This window comes from Sinocyclocheilus anshuiensis, unplaced genomic scaffold, assembly GCF_001515605.1.
Source record: "Sinocyclocheilus anshuiensis isolate Anshui unplaced genomic scaffold, SAMN03320099.WGS_v1.1 scaffold319, whole genome shotgun sequence".
NCBI lineage: Eukaryota > Metazoa > Chordata > Actinopteri > Cypriniformes > Cyprinidae > Sinocyclocheilus > Sinocyclocheilus anshuiensis.
Genome location: NW_015552566.1, coordinates 309,968 through 328,297, shown reverse-complemented (window position 1 = coordinate 328,297; position 18,330 = coordinate 309,968). Strand labels below are relative to the sequence as shown.

Here is an 18,330-nt window from a genome sequence, read left to right as displayed (position 1 = left end):
GCTGCATTGCATTTTGCTTATTTAACAGCGTATAAGTGCCACATTTTTTAAGTAAAAATGTAAACTTTTAAACCTACAGTGGTGGCCAAAATGATTAGAACACTAGTATTTTCACCAGCTGAAAAATGGTTTTAAGTCAGTTATTTCTGTCTTTTGCTGTAGGGAGGTCTCTTGAAGCATCTTGGAGACATTGCCACAGTTCTTCTGGATTTAGTCTGTCTCAGTTTGTTCTGTTTCTTCAAGTCATTCCAGACAGACTGGATGATGATGAGATCAGATCTCTGTGTGGAGCACTGACTGTTGTCAGACTCCTTGTGCAAACAAAAATCTCACTGGATTATTACAATTAATGGCAAAATGAAAAATGTAAACTGATATTTCCTACTGGCACACTACAGCAAAAGATAGAAATAACTGACTTAAAAGCATTTTTTTTTTCTAATAAAAAAATAAATAAAAAGAATTTTTTGCTCTAATAATTTTGGCCATCACTGTATATATACAAAAATATATATTTTTTGATATATATAATTTATTATATTCTCCTTCTTCTTACTCCTCCTCTTCTTTAATATAATCATATAATTAATTTGAGTGACTTTTGACTGTCTTAAAGACAATATAAATAACTTTTTTTCACTTTGAGTTGAGCAAAGCTGTGACATCACAGGGCCGGAATGTTTGGCGTCCCGTGTAGGGATGGTTACCAGCAGCCACGAAAGTGGGCCTCAGAAGCCCTGTCGTAAATCAGACTCACTTTTCAAAGCCAGGCATTAGAAGCACCTGTCAACAATTAGTCCTATCAGCTTCAGCCCGATGAGACACTTTGACAACAGGGTTCTGAGGTGACATTTTTTTGTACTGGGAACAGGATGGGGGAATCTAAGAAACAGAAGTCTGAGGCAGTTCGTATGCCTTGGAGGCAAACCTTGGACTGTCCGGATTTTATAACCTCAAGGATCATTCCATAATTCCTTAAGCCAAAAGATGGGAGGATAGCAGGATGTGGCTTTTGAATTAAGATGAAACGGTGTGGGGGAGAAAGGGAGACAAAGTGGTCTGCACTTTTGCGTGGTCCCCGAGGGCCTCTCCTATGGGCTCATACTTGCAGCTGGAATGCTTGAGCCACTTGCATATCCTGCCGGAGATGTTTGCTTTATTTTCAAACCAGTCATTCAGTTTTTCTTTCTTGTTCTCTTAATATATTTTTAAACATATTTCAGTGCACTACAATCACACTTTTAACATTCACCTTTCCTAACTTATGATAATAAAACATTTGTTTTACTAATGACACATTTCTTTAATAAACTGAATTGCAGTAAAATTATTTCTTAATTATTTTAATCAATTTAAATTACAATTAGCTGTATTTATTTGATCGAAAATACAGTGAAACAGTCATACTGTGGAATAGTATTACATTTTAAAACAACTGTTTCTGTTTTGACATATTTTAAAATTTAATTTATTCCTGTGATGGTAAAGCTGAATTTTCATCAGTCACATGAACCTTCATAAATCATTCTAACATGCTGATTTGGTGCTCAAGAAACATTTATTATTATTATCAATGTTGAAAACAATTGTGCTGATTAATATTTTTGTGTAAAGCATTATGCAGTATATTTTTTTCTTCAAAAGAACAGCATTTATTTGGAATGGTAATTTTTTTTTTATGTAAGTGTTTACTGTTAGTTTTAATTAATTTCGATGAATCTTTGCTGAATAAAAGTATAAAAAAGTAAATAAAAAAAAATCTTACCAGCCCGAAACTGTTGCACTTGTTGATTTGCTAAACAATGTAAAGACAATAGGATTTCTACAAATACATAACATTTTCTGCATTTTCCTTCTCAAGGAAACTACATTTTACGTCAGCGTAAAATCAGCAAAATTGTTTTTGTGGTTGTCACACTTTTAAATCCTTTTCCGCTAAGATTAGTTATCAGACACAAAAAGAGAAAAGGCTATCAGCGTCACTTTCCGTTTGCTTTTCCGTCGGTTTTGTTCATTTTTGGGTCCATGAGCGTGAACGGAGGCGGCAGAAATAAATGATTGATAAGAAAAGCTGCAGAGCAGTAGCCACAACAGTAGACTGGCAATTGTCTCCTGTGACAACTCTCTGATTTAGGGAAGGAACTAGAGAAGTACACATCCTTCAGAGCTGGCACTCTGTAAAAATAGAAACCACAATCGGGCTTTCTTCTCTCCAAGTTTAATTGTGGATTTTTTTCTATCTATTTTAGGAGACACATCCCCTCGCATTAGGTTCATGGCATTGTTAGATAATTCAACAAGTCCTTCTTTGTTCAGTGCTAACAGAGACAGTTAATTCATTCGTTTATGTGCTGATTTCTGCTAAGTTGTTTTGTCCGTCTGCCTTTTCTACCTATAACTGAACAAAAGCCAAAGGAAAATGCTTTTTGACGCATAACTGTTGTTGTATGGTTTCCATTCGCAGGAGTGTTTAGGGTACATGTGGCTTTGGTAGCCATGCTGTGCAGCGGTTAAGCTCTGTGTCGGTCATGCGCGAGGATGTGAGGAGTGCGATGGAAAGAGCCGTCTGGACTGAGGCGGTCACATTAGCTTTGAGCTTACAGGAAATTCAGAGTCGGTTTGGCAAAACTTGGTGGTCTTCTTCTTTGCGTATGTTCATTGACTGTTTTGAAAGGAAAAACAAGGTGCAACAGGAAGCTGTTAATTCGCTGTTATTGAGTTAGGGATAACGGGATACTTCCTTTGAGCCATTTAATGTCCGCATACAGCTTGTTTGGGTTTCAGGCTTGTTTTATCAGTAACTACGCCTGTTTACACCATTCATCATCTTAAAGCAAAAACAGCCAGGCATGGATGCTTTTGCAGAACTGATGACACAATGTTGTTTGGAGCAAACTGTTTTAAAAAGCTCAACGCTGTGGTTATTAATTTGACACAGATCAAATCTAAATGGCATTCATTCAACTCTTTAAATAAATTTGGTTCACTTTTTCACGTGTTATATATATTTTCCAAAATTTGATTGTTTGTTTTTTTTCTTCAGCGAGGATGCATCATTGCAAATAAATGCTGTTCTTTTGAACTTTATATTCAGTGAGGAATCATGGGGAAAAAAAGTATCACTGTTTCCACAAAAATATTAAGCAAATTGGGGACATTAAAATGATTTCTGAAAGATCGTGTGACACTGAAAACTTAAGTAATGATGCTGAAAATTCAGCTTTTCCATGACAAGAATAAATTACATTTTAAAATATATTAACATAGAAAACTGTCACTTTAAATTGCAATAATATTTCCACAATTTTACTATACTGAATAAATACAGTATGAATCTTTCAAATAAATGCACCCTTGGTGAACATAAGAGAAAATTTGTAATTTGTAATTTGCTCTGAAAATAATTTATTAAATTATTTAACTTTTTAACTCAGATATTATAATATAGATTAAAGATTAAAATTTTTTTCCTGGTTAGTGCTCTCAGACTTTTGGAGCCCACTGTATTTGTGTATAACATAAAATCCAGATATTGGCATTTGAAATATGGGACTAAATATTCTTTCATCTTCTATTTATTGTTTGCTGTTGGGCTGTAGTGCCTTTAGAGCAGATTATAATTTTTGTTTTCGTGTCGAGTGTGCCGGTAAAGCGTGTGTCACAGTCACTGAGTCCTGTGCTGAATCATTTACAACCATCAGATCTCTGTTTACTCTCCCTCTCTCTCTCTCTCTCTCTGTGTGTGTGTCTCTGTGTGTCTGTCGGACATGCAGCCAGATGAGCTGATCTGATCTGTACGGGCAGGGCCAGCAAACACTCTCTAATCACAAACTGCCTCCTCCCTTGTTTGTGGCACACACACACTCTTAAATTCCACCAGAGCTTCACAGCGGCTCTCCGGCTCTCAAAGATAAAGCTCAACTCCTCCGCTCACAAAACAACAGATGTGCAATCAGCCCAGGCATCAAAGTGCCGCTCTTGTTTTAACATACCACAACTCTGCATCATGTACGGTCTCATTCAGACTGCCTATCCTGAAGATTTATTACTCTGGTTACAAAGTCTTGTCCTATTGCTGAGCACAGTACCGGTCCAGGCCTCTCTGTGGCGCTGTGTTCTCAGCTTTTTGTTGACTGGCCAGTTTCAAATGAAGGACCTTATTTCACTCCACTGGCAGAGAGAGGAAAAATACTTTGGCCTGAATCATGCCACTACATTTTGTCTTGATATGAATCTAATCCAGCAAAAGGGCCCGAGTTACTCTGTAATTTGTCCAGAATTTTATGAATGACCTCCTCTTAAAAGCAAACAGCAATGCTTCCTCTCCAACTTATGCCTTAAAGATAAATGATTTGTTATGGCTTTTTATTGGTCATCTTTGACTAGATTTTTCACTTTTTTTTGTGTAAATTATTTAATTTCACATTTGTGAATATCATTCTTTTATTATTAATCTTTTAAAATGTCATTGAAAATATTTGTAAAATATGTTAAAAAATTATATATATATGTATATATATATACACACACACACACACACACACACTACCGTTCAAAAGTTTGGGATCAGTAAGATTTGTAATATTTTCTATATATAGACTTATCACAAACTTTTGAACGGCAATGGGTGTGTGTGTGTGTGTGTGTGTGTATGTATATATATATATATATATATATATATGCTTTTGTTCCCAGAAGAATATATATATATATACAGTATATGCTTGTTTTGTTCCCAGAAGATAGAGCAGTTTTAAACAGTTGCACTTTATATAATCATAAATATTTGTTGTTTGATCATATTCCATTTTACTGGACATTTTTTTATAATTTTAATGCTTAATGTTGATCTTAAATATGATTTAGAAAATCTTTTCCTTTTCTGTTTTCCCAGTTTTTTTCTTGCAGCATTGTCTTTCCCCTGGCATGGTGAATGTAAACATCTCATTGAGACTGTGTTGTTGTTTGGCCTGGGTGGCCTGGTATGTTTTTTTTTTTTTGTTTGTTTGTCTCGCTCTCATGCGAAAACTTTTTGAGTGGGCTGGTGTGTCTTTATCAGGCAGAGTGAGCCATGATGGTGTGCTGCCCTTTCCCACTGTGAGGAAATGTGATTTTGACACTTCTCATGACCTGAATGCAGCATTCCTCCTCTTGCTGTCAGCAAGTCTGATATGATTCTTTGAATTATTAATAATTCTCTATATTGTGTTTATATATTTTTATCTAATTAAGATGTGCTTTATAAGCTTTGGTGGTTGAGTACTTTTACATGAAGTACATTTTTTTTTTCTTTGTCAGGCTTTTTTATGTGTAACCAAAACCACAAACTGCACTGAGGAAATGAAAACACTGATATGTTTCTGTTTGCACAGTATAATTTTATGGTAAGCAAATAAATGCAAATAAATTATATTGCCTATTTTGTGGCTGAAACAGCTGTTGGATATGCATGTTTTTGCCATATTGTCAAATCAAGACTAGTAATGATGGAATGTCTGGTTTTTAATGTCTTATTGTAGATGCTTTGATATTATTTAACGCAGACTCTTTTCAGGGTTCTACCAGTTAAAACCACCTTTAGTTTGTAATTTTGGTTGTAATTATGAACTTTGGCAGTTCTGCAGGGTTGATGTCGTGGTTGGATACTAGATATTTTAATTACATTAATGAGTTTGAAAATAGTGCTCGGTCTAGGCAGGGTGAGATGACCACTTTAGTGTGCTTTTGGAAATGTAATAGAGCTTTTGAGTTCTAAGAAATTTTGATTATTCACATTTCTAGGCTAGAACAATTTTTAAAAATATTTATTAAAGGAAACATCATTTGTCAGTGCTGTTTAACACGTCCATGGCACTGGCACAAGAAACAGGAAATTCTCCCACATTTCCTTTTCATTCAGCTGCTGCAGCACTGGAATTGCGCTGCTCTTTTTTAACAATTTTTAATTGGGCCTTGTATAATTTGATTTATATTACATTTTATTTAATGCATGTAGATATATATATATATTTTTTTAAATATTAAAAATATACAAATTATTTAATTAGCATTTGTATTAATATAGTATAGTTTTTTATTAATATTTGTTTCTTTTTCACATGTTTATTTATTATAAATCAGTTTGTTTAGTCGTGTAGTCATTCTTATTTTTGGTTTATTCTTATGAGTGATATCGCTGATTCTTATCTGAGCAGCATTAAATTTAATAATTTAGGAATCAACCATTGTAAACCCATATTCCTCAACCACTAATTTGAATATTGGGGGTGCCGTGTGCCCCTCAGTGTCTATAGCTGTTATGACGCTATCAGGCAGCGAGTTGACTGACATCCTGGTGCTTTGAATTGAGCTTATTCACTAAAACATTTCCTTTTTTTCCCCTCTGACAGACCAGCATAGGGTTTCATTTAAACATGTCTGAAATGACACTGCAGCGTTCATGACTGGGAGGAGAGAATACGGTTCCCACTTACCCATAAGTAAATTGACATGATCAGATTACGTGCTCCTGATCAGAGCCACATGCCGAGGTGCATTGATTGAGTCTGCGGATGCCTTCCTGTTCATCTTCTCATGCACCGTTTGCAAAGTCTGCTCGTCTGAGGTGAAACATCCTCTCACACACACATCGCCTTGCAAACAAACTCGCTCACATATGGTTTCAGTAAGGCTGTTATCTGAGCCACAGAAGAGTGTAGATTCCCACTATCACCAAGGTGCTCCTCTGATGAGCTGTAAATGCGGACATGTTGTAAACTATTGGATCTGATTTCAGACAGCCTCGTAGCAAGAAGTTTGGATGTAGTTTGGTTAATAAATTACATGCTTGAATGCTTTCGTGTTTTTTTTTGGAGAAATACGTATATTGCTATTATACAGCAGTGAATAATTTCGGTTATGATGTAATGGCTTGTAATCATACGGCGACTTCTGAAGTGAAATCAGCACACGAGGGGAAACAGAAAACATACCAATTTATAATGCAGTTTGAAGTCTTATGGTGAAAATACTCGTACAGCACGACTTCTGGTAATAGCAGGAAGTTTCATATAATGTTTCTGCTCATTAAAGCGGATGCCACACAACCCAAAAACTTTACAAGAAAAAAAAAGCTCTGCTGTCACTTTAAAAGCACTCTCATTCACATGCGGTTGGGGAAAATTCTGGCAGTTGGCCATTTTCACATAGGCTGGTTTGACCCCACTGCAAGCCTGAAAATAGCAGCGAGCAGATACTGTAAAAGCAGAGGCAACCAGAAATGACTTTTCCACCAATGTCTGATTTCTTTTGAAAACAGTAAATCTTGTGAAGTTTATTTTCTTTGCAGCATCTGTGTTTTATAATGGTTCTTTTAATTTGTTTTCACGTTGTCCACCGGGATTGCTTTTATCCGGCGCTTTCTGGCCTCTCCTTTTACTTACTCCGCCCCCCTTTCCACTTATAGTACTCCTCCTTTGAAAGTGTGTATTTTAATAATGATAGCTCTGGGAATTGGCACAGGCAGACTTGACATGACAGCACCTTCCCCCTGAGTGCGGCGGTACCGCCATTGTTCCTTTTCCTCTCCACTCATCCCTCTTTTTTTCCCCTCCTCCCCTCCTGTCCTAATCCCTACCTCCTGTGAACTACGCTCTTACAGGAGCATGTCTGGGAAACCTGGACGAGCGCGAAAGACATGAATGGGTGAAACAGAATATATCAAAGTATTCCCAAACCGGGAGAGCGCAACTTTTTTCTAGGAATTCAGTCTTCCGCAGATGCTCCTAAAGCCAGGCGATTTCTCAGCGGTTGACACTTTGGAACGTCCTGCGATATTCTGTCCCCGGGAACGTTATTCGCATTGGCGGCCGTCGAGGTTGCATTTTTTTTAATTCACTTCGGTGGCGATGCGATTAAAATGGGATGATGTTTGTGTATGAATGTTGTTTTTTTAGGTTTATGTGTGCAAATGAAGCAAATAACGAATGGAAAGCGTCAGCTTAGATGGATCGCTTGTGTTCATTGCTTTATCAGATGCAAATAGAACAGCTTGGGGGAGAAAAACAAGATATCAGTGACAGGGCGACCAGGTCTGTGCCATTAGAAGAAAATGCAAATGGAGCGGAGTGAGCTCGAACAGAAGGGTCAGGTGACAGAGGGTGACCCGGCTGGCCTCTTGGAGTTAGGCCTGCGACGGCTGTGGATTTGCATTGATGGATCTTCTTTCCATTGGCTTGTCATGTATCACTGCGCAGGCCATCACACATGAGTCATTAATCAAATGACGGCTCCATAAGCAGTATCGTTTTGACTGGCCAGGCGCCTTGCCGCTCTCGGACGTGCCATTCTTGAGGGTTTCGGCCAAGCCTGCCACACTCGGGTTGACGTCATGTGGCGGCTGAGTTTCACATCATCCCGTGCGAGGCGTCTGCTTTTGGAGGGCTTAAGCTTTGCCGCCGTGACGCCGGCTGTTTGCGTGTGTGTCCGCAGGTGAGTCGGGGTTTGATTTAGTGGGGGTTAAAAAGTGCGCCAAGACTGAGTGTGTCCTTCTTGGAAAGATGCTAAATTCATTAAGATTTTTCTTCCTCTGCTCCTCGCCTTTGTCCATCAGAAGCACCATTATGGGTTTTCAGGCTGCTTCCTGTTCAAATTCCTTTTCTTTTCTGCTGCTCTTGCACACAAAAGGTGGCTGCGCTTGGGGTGTAGTGGTTTTGAAATGTGAAGGGCCCTTGAGAGTCGGGCCCTGTGTGGAATGGCGCAGGGGTTTGTGTAATGTCTCCAGCCAAAGCAGGCCTTTATGGAGGGCCATGAGGCCTAAATGGCCTCTCTTTGGTTAAGCACAAAGACAGCGTTTCTGGGTATTAGAGAGACACAGAGAGGCTGGCTAATGATCTAAAACCCCTCCAACACTGTGGCACGGCCGCTCTCAGTGCTTTTGCCCTCAGATAATCATTGTTTTGTGTCTCTGGGATTTCTCCGACCCCCTGAATACCCTCTTCATGGCGATATTACAATGGAAGCAAGGAAAATGTTCGCTGAGATTATTGGGCTGGTCTGAAATATTGTATGTTGAAAGGGAAAAAAATAATGGAGTTAAAAACACAAAAAGCAGCACTTCAACTTTGTGTGGAATATTTGTGTAGCATACATCTGCACTATATTGTTTTTGCTTTTTTAAGAAGTGCATGGAAGTGTATATCAAATTGATTCCTGTATTAGTTGAAATGAAAGGCAACACATAATAACAAATGAAAACTGATTAAAAGTGGACAATTAAGGGGAGAGCAGTCGAAACATTGTATCTGTTGTGTTTGTTTCTTTAAGAGGATATGCTATGTTAATGAATTAAGTATGTGTGTTTTAGCATGACTGGAAGGCTGACCGTCCAGTATTATTTTTATAAACTCTTTTTATACCACATATCAGTAAAGACTTAACAGGCTATTGATTTCATAAATATGTATAGATCCTGTTCGACCGCTCCAGATACGTTGACGTGTCCGCCATTTTGGAACGGTCAACTTGACATCATTGACCATAATTATCAGTGCGTATTCAAAGATATACACGCGTATAACTTGCTGTTGTAGACGCACACAGTCAACGTGCTCAAAGGTTCGCAGACTGTTCCAAAAATGGTGGATGGTTTACATATTGTGGCCCAGAAACAGTTGCTAATGAGGCATCTACATATACATATCTATGATTGATTTAATGTTTTTGAAAGATGTCACTTATGCTCACCAAAGCCGCATTTATTTGATCAAAAATACAGGAAAAACAGGAACATTGTGAAATATTATTGTAGTTTAAAATAACCGTTTTAACAAATTTTAAAATGTCATTTATTCTTGTGATGGAAAAGCCGAATTTTCAGCAGCCATTACTTCAGTCATCAGTGTCACATGATCCTTCAGAAATCATTCTAATATGTGATTTGGTGACTTAAGACTTAAGGAATCTTTGATGAATCGAAAGTTTAAAACAAATTTAAATCTCACGTAAAATGTATAAATGTGACCCTGGACCAAAAAAAAAATGTCATAAGGGTCAATTTTTTGAAATTGAGATTTATACATCATCTGAAAGCTGAATAAATAAGCTTTCCATTGATGTATGGTTTGTTAGGATAGGACAATATTTGGCCGAGATACAACTATTTGAAAATCTGGAATCTGAGGGTGCAAAAAAATCAAAATACTGAGAAAATCGCCTTTAAAGTTGTCCAAATTAAGTCCTTAGCAATGCATATTACTAATCAAAAATTAAGTTGTATTTACAGTAAATAAGTTTAATCTTTATTTATGAGTTTTAGGACAATAATACAAAGAAGAAAACAAAAAGCAAAAGACAAAATCAACTTAATACAATAAAATTAATTATAACTACATAAACAAGTAATCAAAAGTGTGGCTTAGCAAAACAACTAAAGTGCACAATCTGTATAATACAATAAAATGTAATTGAAGGGAAAAAAAAAAAAAATGCAGGAACAAAGACTCAGTCTACGGCCGACAATAAAACATGATCCATGACATATTGCTTAAAAGGGTCCCAAGCTTTATTAAACTGGTAAGATGAACCTCTTATAGAATGTTTGATTTTTTGCAACTTTAGGAAAAAGAGGACATCACGAATCCATTGTGTTGGGGTTGGAGGCCTCTGATCCTTCCACTTCAGCAATATTAATCGTTTGGCTAAGAGCATGATAAAAGCTATACAATCAGATTGTATCTTTGTAAGATTATATGATACAGGAGTAATTCCAAAAATGGCTATCAGCGGGCAAGGTGAAATCGGTCTACCCAAGAAACCAGAGACAGTCTCAAAAACAGTGACCCAGAAGCCCCTAAGCTTTATACAGGACCAAAACATATGTGCATGAGATGCTAGGCCATGCAATTTATTTTTGGCTATTGCTACAAATATACCCCAGCGACTCAAGACTGGTTTTGTTTACTCTTATTTGATCATTCTTAATACATCCTTGCTAAAAAAAAGTATTCGCTTAAAAAATATGTGACCTATCGAATTTTTAATGTTAATACAAACTCACATTCTTAATTTTTCTTTCTCCCTTTTCTTTCATAGCCAAACTCACCAGTCAAGAATCCTTTAACAACTTCACCAACAACAACATGGGTAACCCACGGCTGTCTCCATTACCCAGTTTGACGGTCGTGCTTCCACTGGCTCAGATCAAGCAGCCGATGACCTTGGGCACCATCACCAAGCGCACTGGGTGGGTTTCTACACACTATTAAAACACTTAAAGGCATTGGTATGAGCCTTTTAATGTTATATCACAATACAAATCATGATTTATTGATAATTTTAGATGAACAATTGAATTCGAACTGAAGTGCAAGACAAATGGTCAACTCTTTAAAAATCATAACTGTGAAACTGAAACGTTTCTATTTAACTATGAAAATGAAATACTTGAGGCTATATTCCGACTGGATAAGTAGTCTGCTACTTATTTGACCTACTGGCAGTTTTCTGGTCATAATCAACTTTTTTTAAATTTGACATTTGGTGTGTTGTCACTTCAAGCCAAGAAGAGGTCTCAATGGAAATTACATTGTCATTTTAAGGCACAAGGTACTTAATATAGGTAATATCTTAAAACATATTGGTTTATGCCATCTGATAGACAGGTTATAAATGACAATTTAGATAGTTATATTTTGCTGCAGACCAGGCTATATTGTCAATTGTTAAGCAGTTTAGCGAAATGTTATTGTTATGAGTCTCTGGGCATGTCAAGACCATGAATGCTCCAGCCACCACTGGCGATAGCATTTCTCATTTGCGAGAACTGTGTCTTGGATTTGAAACGACATGAGTTTGCATGAACTCTTGACTCGTGCTGAAGCACTTAAGTGTCATCAAACCGTCATTTGCCAGATGATTGCCTGAATTTACACAAACATGCAAACCTGCTTTCTTCCGCATATGGATCTTTGCTGTACTCGGTTGTTAGTTCCCAAGCCAGATGTATTACAATCACTGGACACAGCATGCGGTCGCCCTCCATGTAACATGAATACGCCGGTAAAGACTGGTTGCCATATCAATGACTGCAGTTCGCATTTACATACTGACTAAACATAATTATGACTTATTGCAATTGTTTATTTTTATTTAAATGCAAAGTTTGAATGGGAAATTCGCTAACGAAACAGTGGCACGTCGGGTAAACTTTAAATAGGGAGATTTATACAAGGCCCTGCAGCTCATTGTCATGCAGAACACTTTGCGCTGTGGTTGTTTTAAGGGCTCTCGCTCATCTAGTTTTGATTTGAAGAGTCGTCAAGGGTGCATCAGTTTGAAGTTTGAGTAATTCAGCTTTGCGTTTGGTTTAGTTTCTAGCTTTGGAGACCTCATATGCTCCCAGTGCCTATTAAAACTGCCTTTTTCAAAGACATGCTGAGTCCAAGGCTGTACGTTGTGACAGAGTAGACGTCACTGTCCTCGAGTCTAGTCCCATTTCATCCATTATCTTTCTCTCCTTAGCTGAGGCTAGCATATGTGGCGGCAGACAAGAGACGTCCTATGTTGTGCTGAACCGTGTTGTGTGTCTGTATGTCAGTCAGTCAGCTGTTTCCCTGCACCCACCTGTCTCTGCTCATATGTTCTTTGCCCATCAACATGCCCAAAAAACTCTACCCTCAGATGTTCAGCACTCAGAGCTGTGGCTGGGGAATGGCAGAGGACCTGGCCACCACATGGGAGATCGTCCTCTTTGCAGACAGAGTCTCTGTAATAATGCAACTGGACGTTTGGCGTCGTGGCTGTATCAAACGAGCTGGTGCGGGTGGAAAGCAGGTTGAAACTCTTTTTGCCCATACTGTCTACCTCCAAGTGAGTCATATTGGGCATTAACACAGCGTTGATTTGAGTGCCTTTTAGTGGAAGTGGTGTTAAAGGGTTAATTCACCCAAAAATGAAAATTAGCCCATGTTTTACTCACCCTCAAGGCATCTGTGTATGACTTTCTTCTTTCATATGAATCCAATCGGAGTTATATTAAAAATAGTCCTTGCTCTTCCAATCTGTAGGTGGGTGTTTTTGTTCAACAGTCCAAAAGTAATCAAATAAAACACGCGCATCCATAATAAAACGTGCCTCACACGGCTCCTGTAGCGAATCGATGCGTTTTTGTACGAAAAATATCCATATTTAAAATATTATGATATTTCTCACTTCTGCTTACTGTCATACGTGCAAGCCGTTCCGGGCGGATGACGTAGGACGTACGCGTCGCACACACGCCGGTGAGAAGTGACGAACGCGGAAGCGTGACGGAGAGACAGCAAAACAAAAAGCCGGTCACGAATTAGAAGATTTTATTTTCTCACTTTGATTCCTATTTTTTCATTATGATTCATTTTGGTATATTTCAGTTATAATGTTCATTTTGCTCACATATGTAAAAAATAAATAAATAAATAAAATTCAGTCTTTGTTAATGCTTTATACAGGGTTTTAGACTGATTCTAACTGATAACTTGTCTTTTTGAACTATTAAAAATAATTGACTGATATTCAGGAATCAGGCTACACTGTTTTCAAATATTTAGTATTAAATGTATACTGGTATACTATTTTTTATACTTTTTTTTTTAAATTAACTTTTATTGATACATTCTCCGTTTTAGTAATTTTATGCACTTTTTTTAAAAAAATTTTTATTTAAACGTATTACATTTTAAAAAATAGATTTAATTTGTCGGCGCCCATAGCATTGTGGTTAGTGCGTCGGCAGCCCGAGTTCGAATCCTGCCTTGAAGTCCTTTGCCGATCCTGCTTCCCTCTCTCCTCCCAGTGCTTTTCTGTCAGCTTTCCACTGTCCTCTCACAATAAAGGCGTAAAAAGCCCATAAATATAACTTAAAAAAAATAGATTGAATTTAATTCAATTTTGTTTTTAGTAATTTTAGTACTTCAACTTATTTTATTTCAATTAGTTGGCAAGGCAACAGTTCCAATTGTATTTTTTCATCTAATATGTTTATTTATGCATCTTGTATTTCAGCTTTATTTCAGTTCACAGAAATTATTTGTTTATTTATTTAATGTTATTATTTTATTTAGTTTTCTTATACAGCATAAACTTGATCAGCAAACATGGTCCAAAAAGAACATAAACAGTACGGTACAGACAAATATACAAAAATAAAAGGAAACGGAAAAGTATTAATTGTCAGCGAGATAAATATCTTTGATACAAGCGATATTAAAAGGTCAGTAAAATAATCTATTTTAATAGTTTTTTTTTAAATAATAACAATGCTGTTTTTGATTTGCTTAAAAGAACTGAGTGCTTTGTTCAGAATGCAAAAATATCATTATGTACTTCTGCGTTCTACTAGGTACTTGAGTAGAGCATTTCGTGTTTACCTTGATGATTTTTTTAATGCCTGCATTGCTAATCAAGTTTGATTTTTTTTTTTTCCTCCTCTCCAGTCTGTAAACAAGTGGAATGGGGCTAGATACAAATGCTCCAACCATTATTACCCAGTTTCAGATTTTTAGATCTTTTATTCCAGCGTAGTTCAGTATTAATGCTCATCTAATATTTTACTCTTTGAAAACTCTTGTCTTGAGAAGCGTCTGGTCCTCTCGGGTGAGACAGCAGTGTGAGTCTTGCACTGTCTTAATGTACTGTGCCGTTCCAGGAGCTGTGTCACAGTGTGACTTTCTTTTTCTGTGAACCACTTCAGCTGTTCTCCTGATTCCAGCTGTCAAATCAGCCAGAGCAATGAGTTCTGATATCAGCCCTGATGACTTCATCTCCCCTTTTCCGTGTGTCTGCTAAGTGATGAGTAACCTTTCTACTGAGTAACCTCCTTTTGTTCTTTAATTTCTCCTCCAGAGTCACTTAATCAGCCAGCTTAGTGCCATTTTTAGACTATGTTTACTTGAATATTGATATAGTTAGACTGTGTGGTGGACTTCAACAATGAGGTGCCAGAGCCCCTTGAGGTTTTTTTTAGTCCCATGCAAATTCCTGTTTCAGTTCCATTTGATGTTTACACAGTTTTACCATTTATCTAATGCTCAACAAGCACCAATATTACAGGTTTATATTAACGTAGTATTTATTAAAATCGAATCTCATAAAAGTCTTATTGACTTTTGCCTTTTTAAATATCTTTTACATGTTTATTTTGAGGCTTAAGGAGGCAAAAGAGGTGCTGGTGTCACTTTTCGTTGGAAAGTGTCGGAGTGCACAGACTACACACGCAATAACAAACACTGTCATATTATCTTACGTTCGGATACCTGTTGTTCAGGAATTCAGTTGTGGGTGATTATACCAAATCATTTTGATGACAGGTATTTTAGAATTAATAAAATAACATTTGAGAGAGTGTGCGATGAGATTGGTGTGCTGAAAAAGTCACATTTTTTGAGGTGCGTTTTTAATGTGAATTTATTCTGTAAATGTTTCCATCATAATTTAATGTTTGTGTCTTCTTATATACTCAATTGAGCACATCAAGGTGGACGGAATAATAGCCGTATCCTCATTTGTCGCCGCTTCCTCAAAATGCCTCTGCTTTCTTGCCTTTTGTGGCCAAAAAGCTGTTAAATCATATACTATAAAAAAAAAAAAGTTCTGTAGTTTTTACATAATCATTTTGGCAGCTTTGGTTGCCAGAATATTTTTGTAAAAAATACAGAAAAACTGTAAACACATTTACAAAACAAACTGTGAAGTTTACAGTATAAAACTGTAATTTATAAATAAGAAAATTTGAATGTAAACCAGTAAATTCAAGAAGGCACACTGCTACTAAAATCTGTTTTAACAGTTTTTTTTTTTCAATATTTTACAGTTAAAATTACACTCATTTTTACAGTGTACTTAAAAATGTTTTCTCACGCCTCTTTGTAGAACTGTAGATATAAACATTTTATAAAAAAAAAAAAAAAACGAAACTCTTTTTGCTGAACAGATTTAAAGTATTTGAATCACTGGGTTCAGTCACACACCCCACCACTGATGCTGCTCTTTTCTTATTCAACAGAGTGTGAATGTGTGTGTTGCTGGATGGCTGGGTCTGACCTCACAGATGTGGTAGGCTTAGTGTAATACGTGAATTGAGCTGCTTTTGGGCCATTGTCTCATAGTGCCGTAATGACCGTACTAAGAGCTTAAAGAGCTACGGTGCTACCCAGTCATGTGACATGTCACAGTGTAAGCATTTGCTGAAATCACCTCATTTTAATGGCTTTGATGTGCAGCATTAGGCTCACGGAAAGAAGAGAGATAAACGTGTAAAAGATTATTCTGCTGAAGTGGAGTTATTGCCCTCAACGCCCACTGGCTGTCATCATATGACTTCTTGCTTCCTGTTAACAGGCATTTTTTTCCTGTAAACATTTCTTAGGAATAAAGACCGTCAAAGCACTCTACGGATTTGGATGAAATCGGCTTTTTCACTTGCTTTTTATGTTATTGTTATGGTTTGAAGTCAGGTTTGATCTTATTAGAAGTGCATGAGTGTGCCATGTGATAGATAGTACTGTGCTGTCCTACTTATTTCAATGCAAATGTGTTCCTTAATCCTTGATAGACATCTAACAGTCGCACTAACACCAAACCGATCATCATTGCTGCTAAACAAACCCAGGTTTAACATGTTTCCGTCTCCATGGGAACACATTCATTTAACAGTGGTGTCCATCCATTTTCACAGCTGGATATTTGTTGAGTCCATTCAGCTGAAGTGTCTCACTCTGTGCCACTTGAGACGCAACTAAGCAACCCACCGGTTTGATCGTTTAGCTTAGACCGTGATGTTTGAGTATCTTAAGCCCTGTGTGCGAATATGATTCATTCATTATTCCGAATGTCAAACACAATAGCAGTTATAAGTTAAACTCAGCCTGACCATCACTCATCTCTCTCGTCACGATTTGTTTGATCTGGGAAAATCTTCACGATAGCTGTTTGCCAATGAGAAAGATTCAGTGTCTGTGTAAAACTGTAAAGTTTTGTTTCACAGACAGTGATTCACCCCTACTGAATAGTAAACTCATCCAAAGGGCCGCAGAGTGTACGACTTCTTCTGCCAGAGTTGGATTTCATGTCCTTTTTATTGCTTTTGGGAAACACTATTGGCTGTAAAATGTTTACGGTCATTCATTGCTCTGGCTGTAGATCAGGGACCCACTTCTCCTTTCTACTAACCCTTTAGCATAAAACAGCATCTTCCACAGCATCTTACTTCAATTAAACCACTATTGAACTTCTTTTGAACTGTCAGACTGGAAGAAACTGACCTCATGTCTCCCATCTCCCTCCTAAATACCACCAATGGAGTTTACTTTAGACTTTTGATGAGAATTGAGTTGTATTATTGCTATTTTGATCCGGTCTAGTAATAAAAATGTTAAAACCCACAATTTTTATGGCTTTTTAACTTATGTGTCATTAAACGGTAAACTATTTGCCCAGTCAAATCAATAATAATGCTTTTCCCATCTATCTCTGTGTATCTGTCCCTTCATGAAGACCCTACCTCTTTGGGGCTGGATGTTTTTCCATTAAAACTCCATGGTGAGTTTTTCCAATTCACTCCCAGCATGCTTTGTCCTCGCTTCAGCAAACGACTGCGTTCATCCCATCTTTCATTTGTATTCAAGAAATGTTTCCTGTTTTTTTTTTTCTTCTTTAGTTTATTCTAGCACGCTGTGGGGAGAACCAAAGGATGTGCTTTTTATTGTTCCTTTTTTTGTTCTGTTTCTGTATGAGGATTTGCTGTTTGGCTTTTGTGTATTTTTTGTAATTGCTAACTTTATTTGTGTTAAAATGTTGCCTGTTGAAAATTATTGTACAAAAAGTTCCACTGTGAGAGGAACGTTAGTGAATTATAATATTTTGTTGGTCATAAGCATGGCATTTAAGTTAGTCAGTGTCGTTGAATTCATGGGAGAGAGAAAAGAGTTTTTGTTTTGCTACGTTAGAAAACATCAGAGCTCTGTTTGTCAGTCCATCCTGCGGTTTAAACGAGCCTTCCCTTCAAAGTGATCGTTCCGTTCCTGCTTCGTTTTTTCCCAAACAGACGACAGAGATTGTTTATTCAAAAATGCTTTTGTGTTCACATTCATATTGTTGTCGTTATGGTTTTATTGACTGGTGACATTTGGAATAAGGGTGAAAAAATGATTGGTGTGCCGCGCACCGCTCTGGCCGATGGTTGAGTCAGATGTGTGCAATGCGGTTGCAGTCATTCATCTTCTTCACCCTTTAATTTGATGTGACAATTTTATTTGGACAATGCATAATCATTGGCTTGAGTGTATATGGAGAAAAACAGAGAGGTTTTTATTAGAT

General features: G+C 37.2%; 1 protein-coding gene across 1 annotated transcript in view; it reads left to right on the top strand.

Annotated features, from left to right (window-relative positions):
* Positions 1-18,330, top strand: part of bcas3 (BCAS3 microtubule associated cell migration factor) — a 238,299-nt gene that overhangs the window by 57,192 nt on the left and 162,777 nt on the right. The window contains exon 16 of the mRNA XM_016455623.1: positions 11,071-11,221. Within this exon, the coding sequence (XP_016311109.1) occupies positions 11,071-11,221 (151 nt within the window). The remainder of the gene's footprint in view (positions 1-11,070; positions 11,222-18,330) is intronic.